Genomic DNA, 18,747 nt, shown 5'->3' on the forward strand with positions numbered 1-18,747 from the left:
AAATCTACTCTACGCAAAAGATGACAGGAACCGGGAAGAGATGGCTCCATTCTCCGTGGCGTTTGAATGGCAGTGGGGAAACAGAACATACACAAGTGAACAAATTGAGGTACAGTCAGCCATGAAGAAATGTAAGGTAGACTATCTGGATGCAGTGTGACCAGAGGCTGTTATTTTAGCTAAAGAGATGATAGGTGAATAGATTGGAATGGCAGAGAGGGCTTAGTTCAATGAGTATCAAAAAACCCAGGCTTCTGGAAAGAGGAGAACTTGCTAAGAATCCTAATGAACACAGTGCTTGGCACACTCAAAGTCCATCATGAAGACCAGTCTGGCTAGAGAGTCAAAGGGACAGGAAACAGCCAGAGGCCAATAGAGGCAGACTGTACCAAAGAGTCTACACATCTGTGGCAATCATGAGTAAGGACTACTGGAGGATGCAGAGCCTTCGATGAAATAGTTTCGAATATTCTCACAGGAACAGTGGCAGCTGACAGGTAGACAGAAACGAGATGTCACAGGAACAGCGGCAGTTTGGTAGGGAAGGCAGCCAACTGTGCAGGTGGGTGATGCGGGTGGCAACAGAGTTGTACACCCACTGCGGCACACTGGCTCTTTTCAGTTAACTGGAAAAAAAAAAAAGAGGTCGGTTCAAAAAAAAGAAACGCCAGGGGCTAGAGAGATGGCTCACTGGCCAAGAGCACTCACTGGCTGTGCTTCCAAAGGTTCCACGTTGAATTCCCAGCACCCACATGGCAGCTTACAACCATCTGTAATGTGATCTGATGCCCTCTTCTGGAATGCAGGTGTGCATGCAGATAGAAACAGTAACATTAAATAAATAAATCTTTAAAAAAGAAGAAAGAAAAAAAAAAAAAGAAAAACATCCTAGATGTTTGGGAGGAGGGAGAAAGAGCATAATACTGCCTAGTGAGTTAAAAGTTGGAGGCAACGAAACACTGCAAACAGCTGGGACAGCAAGCTTCGTGTAGTAAAATGATTAAAACAGCTGAGTTTATTTCTTTTATCTCTATACATATTATCACAATATAAAATGAACAAATCATGATCATAGAACCCGCAAAATACAACCTTTAGAATAAATGAGAGAGGCCCATCTCTCCTGTTCAGATTTAGGACCTCAGGAAAAGTCAACAGAGGCATAGTGACAACCTGAGGACTGATTGGACTTGAACAACACTAGAGACTTTTACAATTCAGATTACACCATCAGCAAAGTGGGAAAGAACAAAAGAATGAAGAGAAGCCTGTGTCTAGGACATGGGAAGAATCCAACAATATAAAATTTCTCAATATAAAGATGGACAAAGGACCTTAGCAGACATAGTTAGCAGAGAAGATGTACAAATGCATAACAGGAATTCAGAGAAGCCCAACAGGATTGGGAATAAGGAAATCATCTGCGAGCCACTTGAAGGATCAGTTCACACCCACTCAGTGAGAGGGCGTAGACCTGTAACCACTCACACACACACCCGGAAGCCGAATGAGCTGTGCAGACATTTCGGGAAACTATTGGCACATTCTAAAAAAAAAAAAAAAGATTGTGCACATCTATTACATGACCCAGCATTTCCCAAGAAAAATGAAAATGTGAGCGAAACACAAAAAGCTCATACAGGGATGCTCATAGCAGCATCATTCACAAGTGCTGATGAAGCCTAAAACAATGAGCAGCATTATATGTTGTCCACAGTAGCCTATTCATAACGCAGAGGTCCATCAGCTGCTGAACGAACAAATAAATGTCCATCACTCAGGGAGTGGTGCATCAATACAATAGAGTATTATTCAGAAATAACAAGGGATGAAGTACAGGGACATGCCACAACATGGATGAACTTAGGAGAAGTGAAAAAAGTTAGGCTCAGAAAGCTTTATATTGTATGCTTCTGTTTATATAAAATGCCCAGAGTAGGCAGATCTACACAGACATGGTGCAAAACAGTAGTTTCAGGAGCCGAGAGGCATAAGGGGGGGGGGGGCGGGCGATGAGGTGAGTGACAGCTTTTGGGGGCGATGAAACATTTGAAAGTTAATGACAATGTGGTGTTTGTGTAGCCAGACTTGAACCTTGAAATGGGTGAATGCAGTGTAAATATAGAGATACAATTATATAACGATGAAGCTGCTATGAAGGTTTGGTCCCTTAGTCACACTGGCCACATATCACATGCTCAGTGACTGTGTGTGGCTAGTGGCTGGTGTACTGGGCAGCACACACACACACACACACACACACACACACACACACACACCATCTCTACCTGAAGTCCAACTGACAGTACAGGGCCAGAATGGTCGTGTCAGAGGTGCCGAGAAGTGACAGAAACTGGTAAATAGTCCCAGGGAAGGCTTCCTTGCTAGCAAGAACATGTGTTGTGGGAACAGACCTCGGGCTCACACTGTGGCTTAATCCTCCAGTTCAGTCTTAGTTCTTAACCCCTGTATGGTGAGACCCCAACAGTAGTATGAAGCCACCTGGGCTGATACCCTCTACCTGCAGCATTGGCTATAAGGATCCTTGGTACTGGATGGGGGGGTTTAGCACTTCACTACACAGGATCACTGACTTGGGATGGAGAAGAGCAGCCTGGTCCTTTGGCACAGGAAGACCGGCTAGGGGAAGAACATGTGAGGACCTGCAGCAGGGTTTTCAGTTCACAACAGGAATGGCTAACATGAAGCACGCCTGCATACAAGAGAAGAGATTTGGAATATGAGCAAGAGAAGGAATAAGCTGAGTGGGAGAATCCTGGTCATGAGAGTCAGGAGACTCTGGTGTGCCTGGCTCTCTTACTCCAGTTCTAGTCAGAGGATCTGCTTTAGATTTGAGGCTAGGTCCTACAAGTCTCAATTCTGAGGTTTCAATGGGGGTTTCACGTCTGAGATGGAGGCTAAAGACGATGTGGCAACAATGACTGAAATGACCCCTAAAGTCTCCCTTTCGGTAGGAAGTCTAAGATGCTCTTAGCTGCTAAGTCAGCCCCATGCATTTGGTGGCAGGGATGAGCGTCTCAGCTCCTCATCTTCTACCAGGTCCAGGATGGATTTTTCCAGTCTAGCCATCCTGTGTATTCACAAGCAAAGAGCAGATGAGATGAGCAGTGTTCTCGAGCTTGGATATTCCATCCACACTAAGCCCTGGGGAATCTACAAAGTCTCCGGCTAGGTGGGAGAGTTAGAGTAGAAGACTAAGCAGAGGATCAAAGCTTGCAGTGATTTGTTGGTCTAGCAGCCTTTGTTGTCAGCACAATCCCACATGCTGATGTACACTACCACATCTGGCCTGACAACTGTTTTGCTTCTTTCATCTATGGTGCTGGTGACAGAACTCAGGGCCTCACACATATTAGGCAAGTGTTCCCCACTGAGTTATACCTGCAGTCATTGTCACTTTGGTTTTGAGAGAGGGTATACTGCTGCAGTTTCGCTGGCATCAAGCTTATGACACCTCTTGTCTCGAACTAATCAGTGTCCAAATCACACTCAACCTTGAATCTCCTTCAGTATCAGTATGTCCAACATAGGCTGATTTACGGACTAAAAGAGATGTAAAAGATGCAAAGTATCTTTCTAGTACATAGGTCTTAGAATGCCTTCCACATTTTTATGCATACATATAAAATAAACAGGAAGAAATGATCTGAGAGGAAGAAGAACTGACCTGAGAGATAGGGAGAGCTGATCTGAGAAAAGAGGAAGGGAGGACTAACCTCAGAGAGGTTGGAAGCCTAACCAGAGGGTTAGGGGAGGACTCACCAGAGAGAGCGGAGGAGGATTGACTGAGAAAGGAGGGAGGACTGACCAGAGAGAAAGGAAGGGACTGACCATAGACCATAGAGGAGGAAAGACTGCCCTGAGAGATAGAGGAGTACTGACCAGAGGAAAAAGACTGACCTGAAGAGAAGGGAGGATGAATCTAAGAAAAAGAGAGCACTTCATTGTCTTTTCCTAAAGCCGACTGGATGATTTCCATGGGATGAACTTAATAAGTCAAATTCCTATGTGTTTGGGTTGATACTGTTGAGTCACATTTAGAATGATCTGTAGCTGTACATGACAGACCCACTGCCATGATGGTGCTCAGGCCATGCACAAGGGAGGGGAGCTGTCCTGGAGAGCAGGCCACTCGCTGAGACATGGATAGTCTGAGGTGTCCAGAGATGCCGAACCCAAGCATCTTGGGAACCCACTGTTCCAGACACACATCATTTGCATCTCTACATTGGATCCAGGGAACCAACATAATGTAGGCTTAGACAGATGAGTCCTGGAGGCACAGTCACCACAGCAGACTTTTGTGGACAACTGGGACAAAGTCACACAGCCTCCATATTTAGCAGTAATGGTCCCCAAAATGTTGTATGCAAAATTTCTTTGAAAATAGTTGTGGGAAAAGCCACAATTTATAAGAAAAGTATGTCTCATTTTCTGAACAGACAGAACGCTTTCAGGGAACGTCTTTTGAATACTCCAAAGGGTAAGGCTGATGGTATTTCACAAAGATGCAGTTGCAATTAAATGTTCATTTAAAACACCACATCATTACCCAGCCAAACCACAGCGGATATTCAGGAGTGGCTCTGACAAATGGCAACATGTCGCAGCATGGTGCTGTATGGCTAAAGAAGATATGATGTTGTAATCGGGAAACCAGATGTGAGATGTATATGTGTATTTCTGATGGAGCAAGAACCCAGGGACAGCTGGAGTGACAGCCACCAGGCATCTTGTCCTGCAGAAGGCATTAGGGGTGAATCAGGAACACTGGCCTCTTCTCTTGCCATAAGAACATTTGCCAAGAAAATTTGGTTGAAACCGATGCCAAGTCCCTGCTGCCTTCTCTTCCCTCTGCTTGGAAACTTCCAACAGAACAATTCCAGAGCAGAGCAGAGCAGAGCAGACTCCAGACGCTCAGCCTGGCCACCAGCCCCTGTGTAAGCCTCTTAGCCTCTTCGGATTCCAGAGGCTCAGAGGGGCTACAGACAGCTCGATACTCCCAGGATTATATCCAGAGCAGAGATACTGTCCAGGATCCAGATAACTGGATTTACAAATAAACTTTCAGAACCGAACCTATGGACATGGCTCCATGATCGTTGTTGCCAGCACCATTATGTCTGCTTCCAACTACATAGTCCTAAAGAGAACATTTATTTTCTTCCTTTTCTTTGTAAGGAGTGGTACGAAATGTTGGAAGTACTCTCTAAAAAGAAGGGTTTATACAAGTGTTAGCGATTATAATTACATTCACGGCGGTGCTGGATTCAGTTCCTGGTTACATAAGCCTTTGGGTTTTCTTCTTGTTTCTGCCATTTCAGCTGGATGAAGTTAAGGACACAGAGCTCAAATTTCAATATCTTTTTCCCCCGTGTGTTTACTAAAAATAGACTTAAAAGGGAAGTAAAAATGAGAGACAGCAAACTTGATGGTGACACCAAATATCAGTATATCTTATCTCTGGGTGGACAGGTGATGGACATTCCTCGGCCTCTGGTACCTGGATGGAGCCCCAATGAAATCCTGCCAATCAGTTATGAACAGAAGTGAGAGATCCCTTCAGGAACAAACAACCCTTGTGATCTTCCCCTGCTAGTGTGGAAGGTGAGGGCAGTGCTGTGTACTCAGCGGAGGCTGTGGTATGGTTCCTGACTCCTGTTGGCACCCAGTGCAATACAGCATACAGACATACGAATCACTGCCCTGGAGGAAGGTTCTCACACTTGGAGACCCCCATGTGGGAGAGCAAAGTATCTGGCCTAAACCCACTTCCTTAGTTTATGTTGGCAGTCCTCTCTAAGCACAGGATAGTTCTGGAAAGCTGTTCTTCTGTTAAAGAAACCCACAGGTAGCTATACCATCAAATAGCAGATGAGGTCAGCTTGGATGATATCCTCTATTACCTAGGAAAGACTTGTGCTCAGGACGAATAGGTGGAGGGACTTATGTGTGGGCCTCACACAGATGAAAGCACATGGCTGTCACCTATATTCTGAGATGATCTTAGCTGACTGTTCCTCTCCTTCCTCATTTTTTTTTTTTTATAAACAGTCTCCAAAAGAGCATGTGCTATTTCGAGTATCTGCAATAGACTCAACAACAACAACTACAACAACAAACCTAACCAGCACAAATATTTTAAAAGAGACTTTCTCTTCTGGGAAATATATTTCCTTTTCCCCATTTCTTCCCTCATAAATGTCATCAAGGAAAATCTGAAAAAAAATTCAAGTAAAATTAATTTTATGTTCTTTTGCCAATAACCACATTCCATTTCAAGGAGGGCTGTTCAACTGCTTGCTAGAAATGCCAGGGGAAGTCTGGGAGCAGCCAACAAGGCCCTGGTGCCGGCCATGATCTTATCCTACAGTAATTTTCAGATCAAAGGGCGGGGACTTTAGGTAAATCAAGTTGGGAGATTGATGGCGGGACAGTTGAGAGAAATCTGACTAACTGATTTGTTTGAGAGGAAAACTTTATTTTGAAACTTGGAATGAATCATCAGAAACTTCACCAACAAGACTGGCTGCTTTGAAATTCTATCCAAAACCATGCAAAAATAAGCAAGGGGGAAAATCCTTGGAAACACTATAGAAAATGAGTGACCTGCCCACACCTTCTCAAGACTATTTCCTTCCCAGATCGGGTTGCCTTGGCAAAAATGAACAGGGCTGATAAGTGGTAGCTAGCATATGAACATGCAAAGCCACCCTAGAGACTTTAGTCCTCGTCAAGAAAAGATTCTTCAGGACTATGAGTAGGACTGAGGCTGAGAAATGAAATGACTTCTGGAAATAGTCAAAGAAGGAGGGTCCAAAGGTCCCTGTGCTAGAAGGGGTGTTTAGCTTTGGAAAGCACCCTGGCTCATTTCCATTGCTGCTATGCTCCTGTGCTCTTGGGGACACAGTGGTTGCATCTTTCTTAGTTATTTTTTTTAAGATTTGTTATTATTACCATTTTTACTACTACTACAACTATTATTTAATCATGTATATATGTGGATATCTGTATGGCTTTGTATATGGGAGTGCAGGTGCCCAGGGAAGTCAGTATATCAGATGCCCTAAAGCTGGAGTTACAGGTGAAGGAAGGAAGGAAGGAAGGAAGAAAGGAAGGAAAGAAGGAAAGGAGGGAGGGAAGGGGGATGGAGGGAAGGAAGGAGGGAAGGAAGGAAGGAAGGAGAGGGAGGAAGGAAAGAAGGAAAGGGAGGAAAAACATTCACTTGTATTTAAAACATTTTATTACTTTCTGGATTTTTACCACAGACATACTACCAAATAAAATCAAGTATACAGACAGACGTGCAAAGAGACACATTTCTATTGAAGGGCTTGGGGTAGGACAGATATGCGATAAGATTTTGCTTATGGCCAAGTTAAGACTGTATTATAGAGAAACAGAATTTGGCAAGAACATGAATTGCTAGTGTACTGTGTGTGTGTGTGTGTGTGTGTGTGTGTGTGTGTGAGAGAGAGAGAGAGAGAGAGAGAGAGAGAGAGAGAGAGAGAGAGAGAGAGAGTCTGTCTGTCTGTCTGTTCAAGCCTAAGTATGCCCCCATTTAAAGGTAGTAATAATCCACATGCCATGGATTCTTGAGCTTGGTGTTCAATTACGTTCTATTTACTCACAATTGTTATGTTCTACCATGTACTAGAATTTTCCATGTTTGAATCTTAACTCCCCTAGCTAGAGTATGACTTCAAATGGTAAGACCTTCAGTCTACATTGTACATTTACCTTTCTTTTGTAAAATTACATCTAGTAGATATTTTGTGCATATGTGGAATGTGTACCACAGCATGTAGAGGTCAAAGGGAAAATGGTGGGAGTAAGTTTTCTCCTCCTGCCATGTGGGCTCCTGGAACTGAACTCAGGTCATCAGGCTTGGAGCTGTCACCTTTTTCTGCTGGGGCATCTTGCGGGCCCCTACTTTTTCTTCCACCTGTGAAAGCTAGCATAGTTCCTGAGTCATGAAACCATGAATGTATATGGTCCTCTTCCTGCATCCAACTAAGTAGGAAACTTTACAAATGAGTTCAAGAACAGTCATTCAAGTTGTTAGAGAAATCAGATCAAGAGGAACAATAATGTTTCTATGCCAACATACCTAATATCTGTCATTTATTTCCCTCCAACACTTGACTTATATAGGCTGTTCACATCACCGCTAACAGAAAACTTTTGTGCTAAAAATTCACCAAATGACACTGATGATGAGGATGGCGTGATAACAAATGGTAACCTCCATGTCCTGTTATTTGTCTGCTAGGCAAAGAGTGGGACTGAGAGGAAGAGATAAAAACTAACTGTTGCCGGGCGGTTGTGGCCCTTTAATCCCAGCACTTGGGAGGCAGAGATGGGTGGATTTCTGAGTTTGAGGCCAGCCTGGTCTATCGAGTAAGTTTCAGGACAGCCAGGACTATACAGAGAAACCCTGTCTTGAAAAACCAAAAACCAAACAAAAACAAACTAAAACAAAAACAAAACAAAAAACCCCAAAAACCTAACTGTAAATTCACTTGGTGACATCTGCTAAAAGTGTATACATGCCAACTTTTATGCATGGGCTAAACTTGGGGAGTGAATGGTTTAAATGCTGGAATCTAGGCAAGCTGTAGCAATGCCACCACCACCTGTCCTCCAAAGCTCAAGCACGAGAGAGCCACCCTGTAGTATCTGACTGACAATCTGGAACTGGGCAAGCCAACTCTTCTATGGCTGCCTCTGCATGAGCACAAGTCTGACTTGCAAACACAAGCTACCAAGTGCTTTTCCCCATCACTAGTCTACCCTGCAATGAGGATGGCTGCTCTTGCCACTCACATGCCATCGCTCCAGAAACAAAATCATAGCCCATGCTCTTCTCTTTAACTCTTTTTTTCTTTTTTTTTTCGAGACAGGGTTTCTCTGTGTAGCCCTGACTCTCCTAGAACTCACTCTGTAGACCAGGCTGGCCTTGAACTCAGAAATCCGCCTGTCTCTGCTTCCCAATTGCTGGGATTAAAGGGGTGTGTCACCACTGCCTGGCCTCTCTTTAACTCTTACTTAAAGAACCATCAAAAAGCTGAATCTACTGAGAGTCAAAACAAAACAAAACAAAACAAAAACCAAAAAAACCCAAAAACCCCCAAAACTCAAAAAACAAAACAAACAACTGTTCTCTCTCTCTCTCTCCCCCTCTCCCTTGGTGTGGAGGGAGTTGAATCTAGAAGCAGACAATTTAATTTTCTAACCTACATATTTAAATACCTCAAAAAGAAAAGGATCTTTGATGTGTATGAAAGAAAAGCACACAGAACATAAACAACTGTCCAGACATCTTCTGACAACATGGAAAAGACCCAGTGTGCAGAGTTCCTGTGTGGAATATGAAGTACAGACAGGAACAAGGGAGTTTGCCAGCCTTATAGTCTTAGGTCCATTGCAAAATCCAGGGCCTTGCCTACCCAACATTAGCAATTAATGTTACTTAAGGAGATTATGACTGTTGGAGAGAAATGGCATTTTAAGGGTATGTGTGATGGTTTGTATATGCTTGGCTCAGGGAGTGACACTATAAGGAGGTGTGGCCTTGTGGAGTAGGTGTGTCACTGTGAGTGTGGGCTTAAATACCCTTGTCCTATCTGCCTGGAAGCCAGTCTTCCCCTGTTTGCCTTCAGAACAAGATGTAGAATTCTCAGCAACTCCAGCACCAGGCCTTTCTGGACACTGCCATTCTCCCATTTTGATGATAATGGACTGAACCTTTGAACCTGTAAGCCAGCCCCAATTAAATGTTGTCCTTATAAGAGTTGCCTTGGTCATGGCATCTGTTCAACAGCAGTAAAACCCTAACTAATACAGAAGTTGGTACTAGGGACTAGGGTCTTGTTGTGATAGGCCCAGCCTTGCTTTTATTTGGAAGAGGATTTGGAAAGCAGTGGAATGCTTTAAATGGGGCTTACAGGGCTATCCAAGTAGGAATATGGAAGGCTTTGTTGCTGAGAGTGATATGAACTGTGCAGACCTGGCCCAAGAGGTTTCAATGGAGAATTTCAGTATGTAGGGGAGAGACTGTTTTTGTGACATTTTTGTGAAGAATGTGGCTGCTTTTTGCCATTGTCTGAAGAGTCTGCCTAAGGCTAAGGTAAAGAGATTTAGATTCATTGCTTTGAAAAAGGAAGTCTCAAAACAGCCAGCCTGGTATAAATTTTGTTGTGTAGTTACTAAAGTTCACTCTTATGAAGAGCATTTTAATGAAAAGGAGCAAGCTGAGAAAGGAAAAATACAAAATACAGGGTATAGTTTCTCCCATAGCCAGGATCAGTGGGTCCAGGAATCAAGGGATAGAAAAGGGATACAAAAGTTCCATCTACTACCACTTCTAGTGACCCAGTGGGAAAGGTTTTGCTTCCTTGTCCCCATAACCCTAAGTTCTGATGGCCTAGAAGTTTTGGTTACAGAGGGTGGAGTGCTTCTGCCAGGAGCCACAGCAAACATTCCATTGAACTGGAAACTCAGACTTCTCCCTGGTCATTCTGGGCTTCTAATGCCCTTAAACCAACAGGCTAAGAAATAACAGTGTAAGGAGGGGAGATACACCCAGATTATCATGGGGGAAATTGGATTGCCTCTTCACAATGGAGGTAAGCAGGATTATGTCTGGAGTGCAGGAGGTCCTTTAGGATGTATCTTAGTACCACCACGTCCTGTGAATAAAGTCAATGGGAAACTACAACAGCCTAATCCAAGCAGGATGACAAAGTGCACAGACCCATCAGGAATGAAAGTATGGGTCACTCCTCCAGAAAAAGAGTCAATCAAAACCTAGAGTGCTACAGAGGGCAGAGCTGCAGAAGTGACACAAGCCCTTTGGAAGAGCCCAAAAGATCATGTATGGATCCTACACATTAGAATGAGAATGGTGAAGCTGAAATTGACTTGGAGACCCCCAAGATGTCAAAGATGCCAGAGCCATGGGATACCTGCTGAGGAAAGCTGCTAACAAGGAGTGGAAACAGCCCAGGAGAAAGAAGCTTGTTGCAATCAACAGAGATGTAAAAAGGAGTGGAGATCTGAAGACCACTTTGACATCAGTTATAGAGATGCAGAGTTTGGAGTTTGTCCAGCTGGTTTCCTGTCTTGCTTTGGGGATTACAGTTAAGTGATAGGATGAATCTCAGAAGAGACTTTGAACTTTAGACTTTTAACACTGTTGAGACTGCTATAGACTATAAGGACTTTGGAAATTGGACTAGCTGTATTTTTCATTATGCTATGTTTAGGTATGGACCCCATAGATTCATGTGTTTGAATAATCCTATGGGAGAGACAGAGTGTAATATGATGGTTTATATATTCTTTGTCCAGGGAATGTGTGACCTCTTGGAGTAGGTGTATCACTGTGGGTGTGGTCTTTAACACCCTTGTCCTAGCTGCCTGGAAGCCAGTCTTCTCCTGTCTGCCTATAGATGAAGATATATAACTCTCAGCTCCTCCTGCACCATGCCTGCCTGGATGCTGCCATGTTCCCACCTTGATGATAATGGACTGAACCTCTGAACCTGTAAGCCAGCCCCAATGAAATGTTGTCCTTATAAGAGTTGCCTTGGTCATGGTGTCTGTTCACAGCAGTAAAACCCTAACTAAGACAGTATGTTTTCATTAAGAAGTGTGAACTAACACAGGCTGTCCTTGTGCAGAGGGACTCAGGCTAACCTGGAGAATCAGCTGTGACTTTAAAGGTGTGTGTCAAGGAAAATGCCCTCAGCAAACATGGGATGGCATTAGATTTACAATACCCAAGTGACTGTGCACACTGATACTAGAGACTTGAAGCAAAGGCTTAATTAAGTAACAAAGGATTTTAAACTCATGGGCAAGAGGCATAAATGTTCCCTCAAGGTCAAAGACTCAGTTATCACAAACTGAGCATGGAGGTCCTAGTATTTAGATAGTAATTTCAAAGAAAAGGCAGAACTGACAGGACTTGCATGCTATAGACTGGAAACAAGCTTTTGCTGCAGGGCAGGTTCTGTGTTCCCAGTCTTTAATCTCATGTGTGCTGGCAACTGGGGAGAACTGTGCATACATTGACCTCACAGGAGGATAGCCTACTTGCTGGTGGTTGAAATCATGAAGGCATTACCTACCATGCTCCAGCGCTTTCATTGGAACCCAGAAGAGGATGAGGGAATGAACCAAGGCATTGATGCAGTGACCCCAGAAAACCTGCAGGAAGATAAACCAGGAGTCAGAGTGTGGGGGCTCAGGGTCTCTGTGTGTAACTTACAATAGGCAAGCCATTGTGAAGGCTCCTAGTGTGGACTGGGGGCTTCTGCAAGGGGCATTGTTAGTCTCAATTTAAAACAAACAAACACAGAGAGAGGGGGAGCAAGTGAGAGAAGGAGGGAGGAGGGAGGGAGGAAGAGAGAGAGAGAGAGAGAGAGAGAGAGAGAGAGAGAGAGAGGGAGGGAGGGAGGGAGGGAGGGGAGGGGAGGGGAGGGGAGGGGAGGGGAGGGGAGGGGAGGGGAGGGGAGGGGAGGGGAGGGGAGGGGAGGGGAGGGGAGGGGAGGGGAGGGGAGGGGAGGGGAGGGGAGGGGAGGGGAGGGGAGGGGAGAGGAGAGGAGAGGAGAGGAGAGGAGAGGAGAGGAGAGGAGAGGAGAGGAGAGGAGAGGAGAGGAGAGGAGAGGAGAGGAGAGGAGAGGAGAGCGCTAAAAGCTGTCCCCTCTTACAATTAGATGGCAGGATGCTCTCCAGATAATATTACTTCACTACAAATCTCCATACACCTGCATGGGTACAACACAGAACTGTTCCACATGTGAAAACTGAACTTCTACGTGTGAGTGTCCCCTATCATAAAAAGACACCTGATAATCACTCAGGAAAAGGGGGCTTAGGTTAAAATTGGATAGCAAGAAACTAAAATTTTGTTCATTTTGAAAACCTAAAAACCCATTCTATGTATAAAATTTCATTTTTTTCTCCTTATTGTCTTAAAATACCTCTTATTCATTTCCCCCTTATCACCTTTGAGGTCAGTGCAACCCACTAAAATAATTCTCTTAGATGGCTGGCAAAATGGCTCAGTGACTGAAGGTGGCCTGTCACCAAGTTTGAGGAACTGAGTTCAATCCTCAGGACTCACATACAGGCAGAAAGAACTGACTTCTAACGGCTGTCCTCTGACCTCTACCCATCCACAGTAACACAGCACACCTCCTTTCCACACACTAAATAAATAAATAAATAAATAAAGTGAAATCTTCACTTTTAATGTTTGCAATGTTAAACAAAAGGGCACAGAGTTCTTCCCACTCTAAATGACAGTATCATAAGCATTTTGATGTTTTTAAAAGTTATCCTTTGAACCCAGACTATGCATGCACTGTGTTACTATACCCCAGCCTAGCCCCGTTCAGTACTCTATTTAACTATTAAGATGATGGCGCTTTTAATTCCAGGTGAAACTTCTCCAGCAGGTAGTTCTGGGGAATGTCCCAAAAGTGATTAAACCATGGTTAAGAGCAGAAAACAGCAAACAACATCCTAATGATAAGGCAGCTAGATTTGTCCCGTTTTACTTACTGTCAGTTAACTATGATGACTTGGGCCCGATCCAGGCCTCATGTGTTCTGGGAAATACGGTAACACTGTTCCATAACCTCAGCTCTTAGGTGCTTACTTGTGCCCAGTCCCTTTTCTGACCCCGCCATTAAAATATAGAAACCGATAACCCAGTCTCTGTCTGAAATCGAGACCCAACCAGTTCTGCTTTTAGCATGGGTTCATTTTCTGCTTACCTGCCACCCCGACTGACAGATTCAACTGTAGAGCACAGACTTGACCTGTGTAAGCAAGTGTGGAGAAGAAGGCACTAACTGCACGCTAAGAGACTCAGTAAACAGCGGTTGGTCAAGTCAGCCACCATGTACGGAAGAGAGCAGAGCCAACAGGATGCACCTTACTTTATCCCTTCCTGGATCTGCCTGTTAAGCCCAAAGATAAGGCGGCCATGATAGTTAACCATCAGCCACATCTGCTCGGGAACAGCCTGCTGAGCTGGATCACTGCATCTTCGCAATCCCCTTCTACACAGCATCACGGTCATGCTGTCAAGCTCACATCTTCTCTCCTCTTCCAGGGGGATCCATGGCTTCCCTTCAGGCAGCAGCACCCAACTGCATTGACACTGTTAGCATGCGTGTGACAGAGGCCTGTATGACGGGCCCACTTTGGTACTCTGACTGTTCAACCTGTTTTATAGATGGTCCAGCCTCTGTCTGGGTCTCCCCAGGATAATATATGCAGGTTGAATATCTTGAATCTGAAAGCACCAACTCCTGACTACTCCAATATCCAGAACTTGTTGAGCACTTGTTGAGTATTTAGACATGACCCCATCTCCAAAACATATTATATATGTAAGTGTTCCAAATTCTACCCTTGCCCTGAAAAAGCCTCTGAAATATGAAATATTTTGAGTTCTAAGAAAATGAAAGGACCTTAGTTTGAATGCTCAGCTCGTGTAAAAGTCAGAACTGGCTGTGCATGCCTATAAACCTGGCAACTGGGTGGTGAGTGGAGACAGGCAGATGAGAGCTCTCTGGTCAGAAAGTCTAAATAGTGAGCTTCAGGCTCCATGAAAGATCCTGTCTCAAAAAAACGTGGAGAACGACAGATGGAGGCACCCAATATTCTCCTCTGGCCTCTGCATGTGTCTGCATGTGTATACACTCCCTCTACAGATATGCGTATACCTCACACACAAAATTAAAACCAGTAAATCAGGCTTGTAGCCAGCCTTAACAAGAGCTGCCTGAAAGGATATGGCTGATAGTAACAGAAAGGAATAGGAGATGATGCTGCCCACAGAATTCAGAGCCTCAAGCAGAAGGAAGGAGATGCTGGCTGGACCTGAGGGAAGTGTTTCTGCATCACAGGGCCGGATTTGAAGGGATTATGTCAATGCGCTCTGTCAAACACCACTTAGCTCACAGACAGGTGATCAGAGCGGAAAGAGAAGGACAGCTGTGCCTTCCATAGGTGATGGCTGTTTCTCCACAGCATTTTCTTACCTTAGTGTTGAAACCTTCAGCGTTCTGAGTGATTCTGTAAAGCTGTGGGAACCTGAGCATGCTCTCCTGAGTGCAAGACCTCTCGAAGATCCCCAGAGTGAAGGGCGGCAATGCCGTGAAGATCTGTATGGAGACAATGAGCCATCAATCAGAGCCCTTCCGCTTCTCACTGTGCCAAGGTTCCAGCTTGGTTGTGATGACTTAACTTTTACAGTCAAGTCCAAACCCGAGGCTGCATGATTCACAGCTCCCCAAACATCCTCCAAACAACAAAAGAAGTAAACAAGTCACTTAAAACAAAACAAAACAGTTAATCCATGCAAATGAATGCACAGAACACTAAAAACATTAAATTCCCGATGAGCTAAGAACGCATTGGTGAACGGCGACCCTCCTGTGCAGAACTCACCATGATGGCGCTTGTACCACAGTTTAGCTCTAGGAAGCAGCAGGTTTTCTGTCAATGCTGGTTGCATGAGTTGTACAACCTTTGACTCTCTCCTCAGGTTTTAGGAGACACAGGCAGTCTATCCCTGTATTCACCCAACAGTCACTTACCATGAACGGGATGGGGGCAGACACTGTGTGGGACACTGAGAATTGGACGCTTCTTCAGAGAGGAGGAAAGGCCTGGAAGCTTCGGGGACCTCGTGTGTACTGCAGAGGTGACCCATGACAGTAGTGGGACAGAAATGCAACATGTGAAGTGTGGGGGTTTGGCAAGATTGCTTGGCGAGAACATCATGGTACCATTAAGAGAAGGGACTCTGCATCAGCGTATAGGACGTGCAGGGCATGGGACCTATAGGATTTGCAAGATAATGCGGAGTGTGGACGAAGGGTACTCCTGGCATCTTCTTTGACAAAAGCACCCTTCTAAAACTCTCAGGCATTGACAACGTGTTTCGGGGGAAGCCTGCAGCTCACAAAGAATGTGGTTGGCTGAGGACACAGTAGAAAGATGAAAGGAGTCCACAGAAATCAACTCTGGGCACTGGAGGCAGAAAGTGAGTGACTCTGAGGTGGGAACTTTCACCTGCTCTCCCTGGGATCAGATGGGACCACGTGTCTGTGTTGCAAAATAAAGCTGGATGCTGAAGATGGGTCTGGCAGGAATGTGCCATTTCACTCTGGGCCGCCTGTGGCCCATGGGTCACTCTCTCACTTGGTTCTAGCAAGTTCAAAGAGACGGGCTCAGAATTTATCCTCTGATTGGATGGAATCCATATCCACAAACCCAGCCAGCTCTGCAGCCATGGAATCTAACCAGCCTTTCTAAGCGAAGCCTAAGCCCACACCAGGTACTTGGAGACTGAGAATCTGACCAGTGAAATGCACTTCCCCCCCCCCCCCCCCGGGCTGCTGGGATCAGGCAGGCAAGTGAGGCAGGAACTCTCTCGAGCACTTGCTTTGGCTTGGGGCTGATGGAAAGCAGCCTTGGGATTACAACAGGCTACAAGGAGATGGAGAACTGCTGCTGCTATCACTTCTCTGCATCAACAGATGCTGTGTGTTTCACGGACAGCAGAAGGACGGGCTAAGGACTATCTCAGGAGCTCTGTGTGCATTCTGGGTGCATGTTTTCATCTCTGTTCTTCTGTGTCGGGCCGTGTGTTGGGCGTATACCAGCTTGGACCCAGCTAGCCTTTTGCTTTTCCCTTTTATTCGAATCTCCCCTCAGTGTACTTCAAGCTCTTGTCACCCCTCATTACCAGCAGACTACCCAGCAAGCTCTACTATACTTTCTTCCTTCAAGTATATTGCACTTGCCTATGTAGACTGGTTGGGATCATGGTTTTTGTTGTTGTTGTTTGTTTGTTTTTGTTTTGTTTTTGTTTTACAAAATGGAGATGTTACACACCTTTATCTTCATCGCTGTTTTCTTGCTAAGCAACACATCACAGAAAGCCCTGCAAGCCCCTTGGCTTTATTAATGCTAACGTGGTCTGTTTAGTGTTCTCTAGTGTTCACACAATAACTCACAGTAGGGATGTGCCATAGTTTTGAGTTATTAATTCATTAATCCATCCATCCATATTTATTTTGATTCTGCCTTTTATTTTTTACCACAAACACATATCAAACATCCACAATAGTCTACAATATATGCTTTGCTTTCCTCCCCTCCCCCCGCCATGGGTCTAAGCTGCTGGGCATAGAAGGAAAAATGTAGTTTTAATTTTATATGATGTTGCCTGCTTGTGTTCTAAAAAGGGTTCCAATCTTTTATATTTCCCTTTGCAAAGAACAAGAGTGACCTTTTGCCAGCTTTCCTATCTGTGATGGTTAAGCTCCACGTTTATTATTCTAACGTTTGCAAAAGTCAGATATTAACTCTTTTACATTTCCCTGTGTACCAGTGAGTCTGCACGTGTTGACCATCTGGACGGCTACTCTCGGCAATGTGTAGTTAGGTCCCTTTTCTGCTTTCCACACATGGTTATCTGTCTCTGAATGTTCTTTGAGTCCCCAGTTCTTTGGGTCTTTAAGTTGCGTTCATTGTCTATTGGCCTTTTTTCTTCCCAAAATGGCTTCCCTTGCAACCTAAAAGCATTTAAGTTTTAAGTGGTTAAAACCGGCTTTGCCTGTCGACTTGTTGACAGTTTTCCCACCCTGAGCGTATGCATAGTTTTTAGGAGCATGTTAGGAGAGTCTCATGGTTTTATTTTTCCCTTTTGGAATTTATTTTCCTATGAGGTATAAGCTAAGAATTCACTTTTTCCCCCCCAGATAATGAGCCAGATGTGAAAACACAATTAATTCACACTTTGCCATGAAGTTTTAAGAAAAAAAATCACCATTAAGGTTTATTAGACTCCGATGTATTGTTGTTCTAGACTCTGGAAACGGAACCCAATTCTGCAGTCTCGGATGCCGGGTCTGTAAGGAACATACTGCTCTTGATGGTGATTTCGGGGCTAGTCTGAGAGTGTAGTCTACAACCTCTTCTAAACGAGATTTACTTATCTGTTTTCAAGAACCCCGTTACGTCACTTACAGTGTAACACAGCTCCTCCCGTGCCCCTCAAGCCTGTTTGCATCTGGTAAATGTATATATTAACTTATGAAGTAATGACTTTGTAATGTCTTCCCAGATTTAAAAAAACAAAAACAAAAACAAAAAACAGTACACTTTCTATGAAAATCCTGGTTTTAAGTCTTTATTTCTTTGTCCTTTTTCAGTGGTGCTGGAGACACTGCACAGTGGGCATACTCTCTACCACTGAGTGGAATCCCCAGCCCTGTTTTATTTCACTGTTGAATTCTGAGACAGGTCTTACAAAGTTGCCTGGGCCAGCCTTGAACTCACTCCACAGAGCAGGTAGAATGCAGTTAAGATCCTCCTGCCTCAGCTTTGAAGTAGCCAGGCTTACAGGAGGTTCTAGGAAGTCCAAGTGATTTTTTTAACCTTTCATTAAGACTTTGGCACTTTTTTTTTCCCATACGGATACTATAAAATTACAACCATATACTTTTTAATTAAAAAACACATGAGAGGCAGAGTCATACTATGCGACTTGGCTGGTGCCCAGATCTTGAGCCCAGATGGTTCTCCCTGCCTCGGCCTCATATGAAGCTGGGACTTGGGCATGTGCCACTCTGCCCAGCTACCGATGTGTTTAATTGCTTTCTGAAAGGAGTTTTCATAGTTTTGCAGTTTTTA

General features: G+C 44.4%; 1 protein-coding gene across 4 annotated transcripts in view; it reads right to left on the reverse strand.

The window, feature by feature from the left end:
- Atp8a2 (ATPase phospholipid transporting 8A2) overlaps window positions 1-18,747 on the reverse strand; it is a 556,425-nt gene that overhangs the window by 126,041 nt on the left and 411,637 nt on the right. For all 4 annotated transcript variants that reach the window (XM_021182071.3, XM_085828704.1, XM_029469106.2 and 1 more), the window contains exons 29-30: window positions 15,084-15,206; window positions 12,156-12,234 (exon numbers count right to left, since the gene is read on the reverse strand). In XM_021182071.3, coding sequence (XP_021037730.1) covers window positions 12,156-12,234; window positions 15,084-15,206 — 202 coding nt within the window. The remainder of the gene's footprint in view (window positions 1-12,155; window positions 12,235-15,083; window positions 15,207-18,747) is intronic.

The sequence above is a fragment of the Mus caroli genome, unplaced genomic scaffold, assembly GCF_978045245.1.
Source record: "Mus caroli unplaced genomic scaffold, Mus_caroli_1 scaffold_12, whole genome shotgun sequence".
Taxonomy (NCBI): domain Eukaryota; kingdom Metazoa; phylum Chordata; class Mammalia; order Rodentia; family Muridae; genus Mus; species Mus caroli.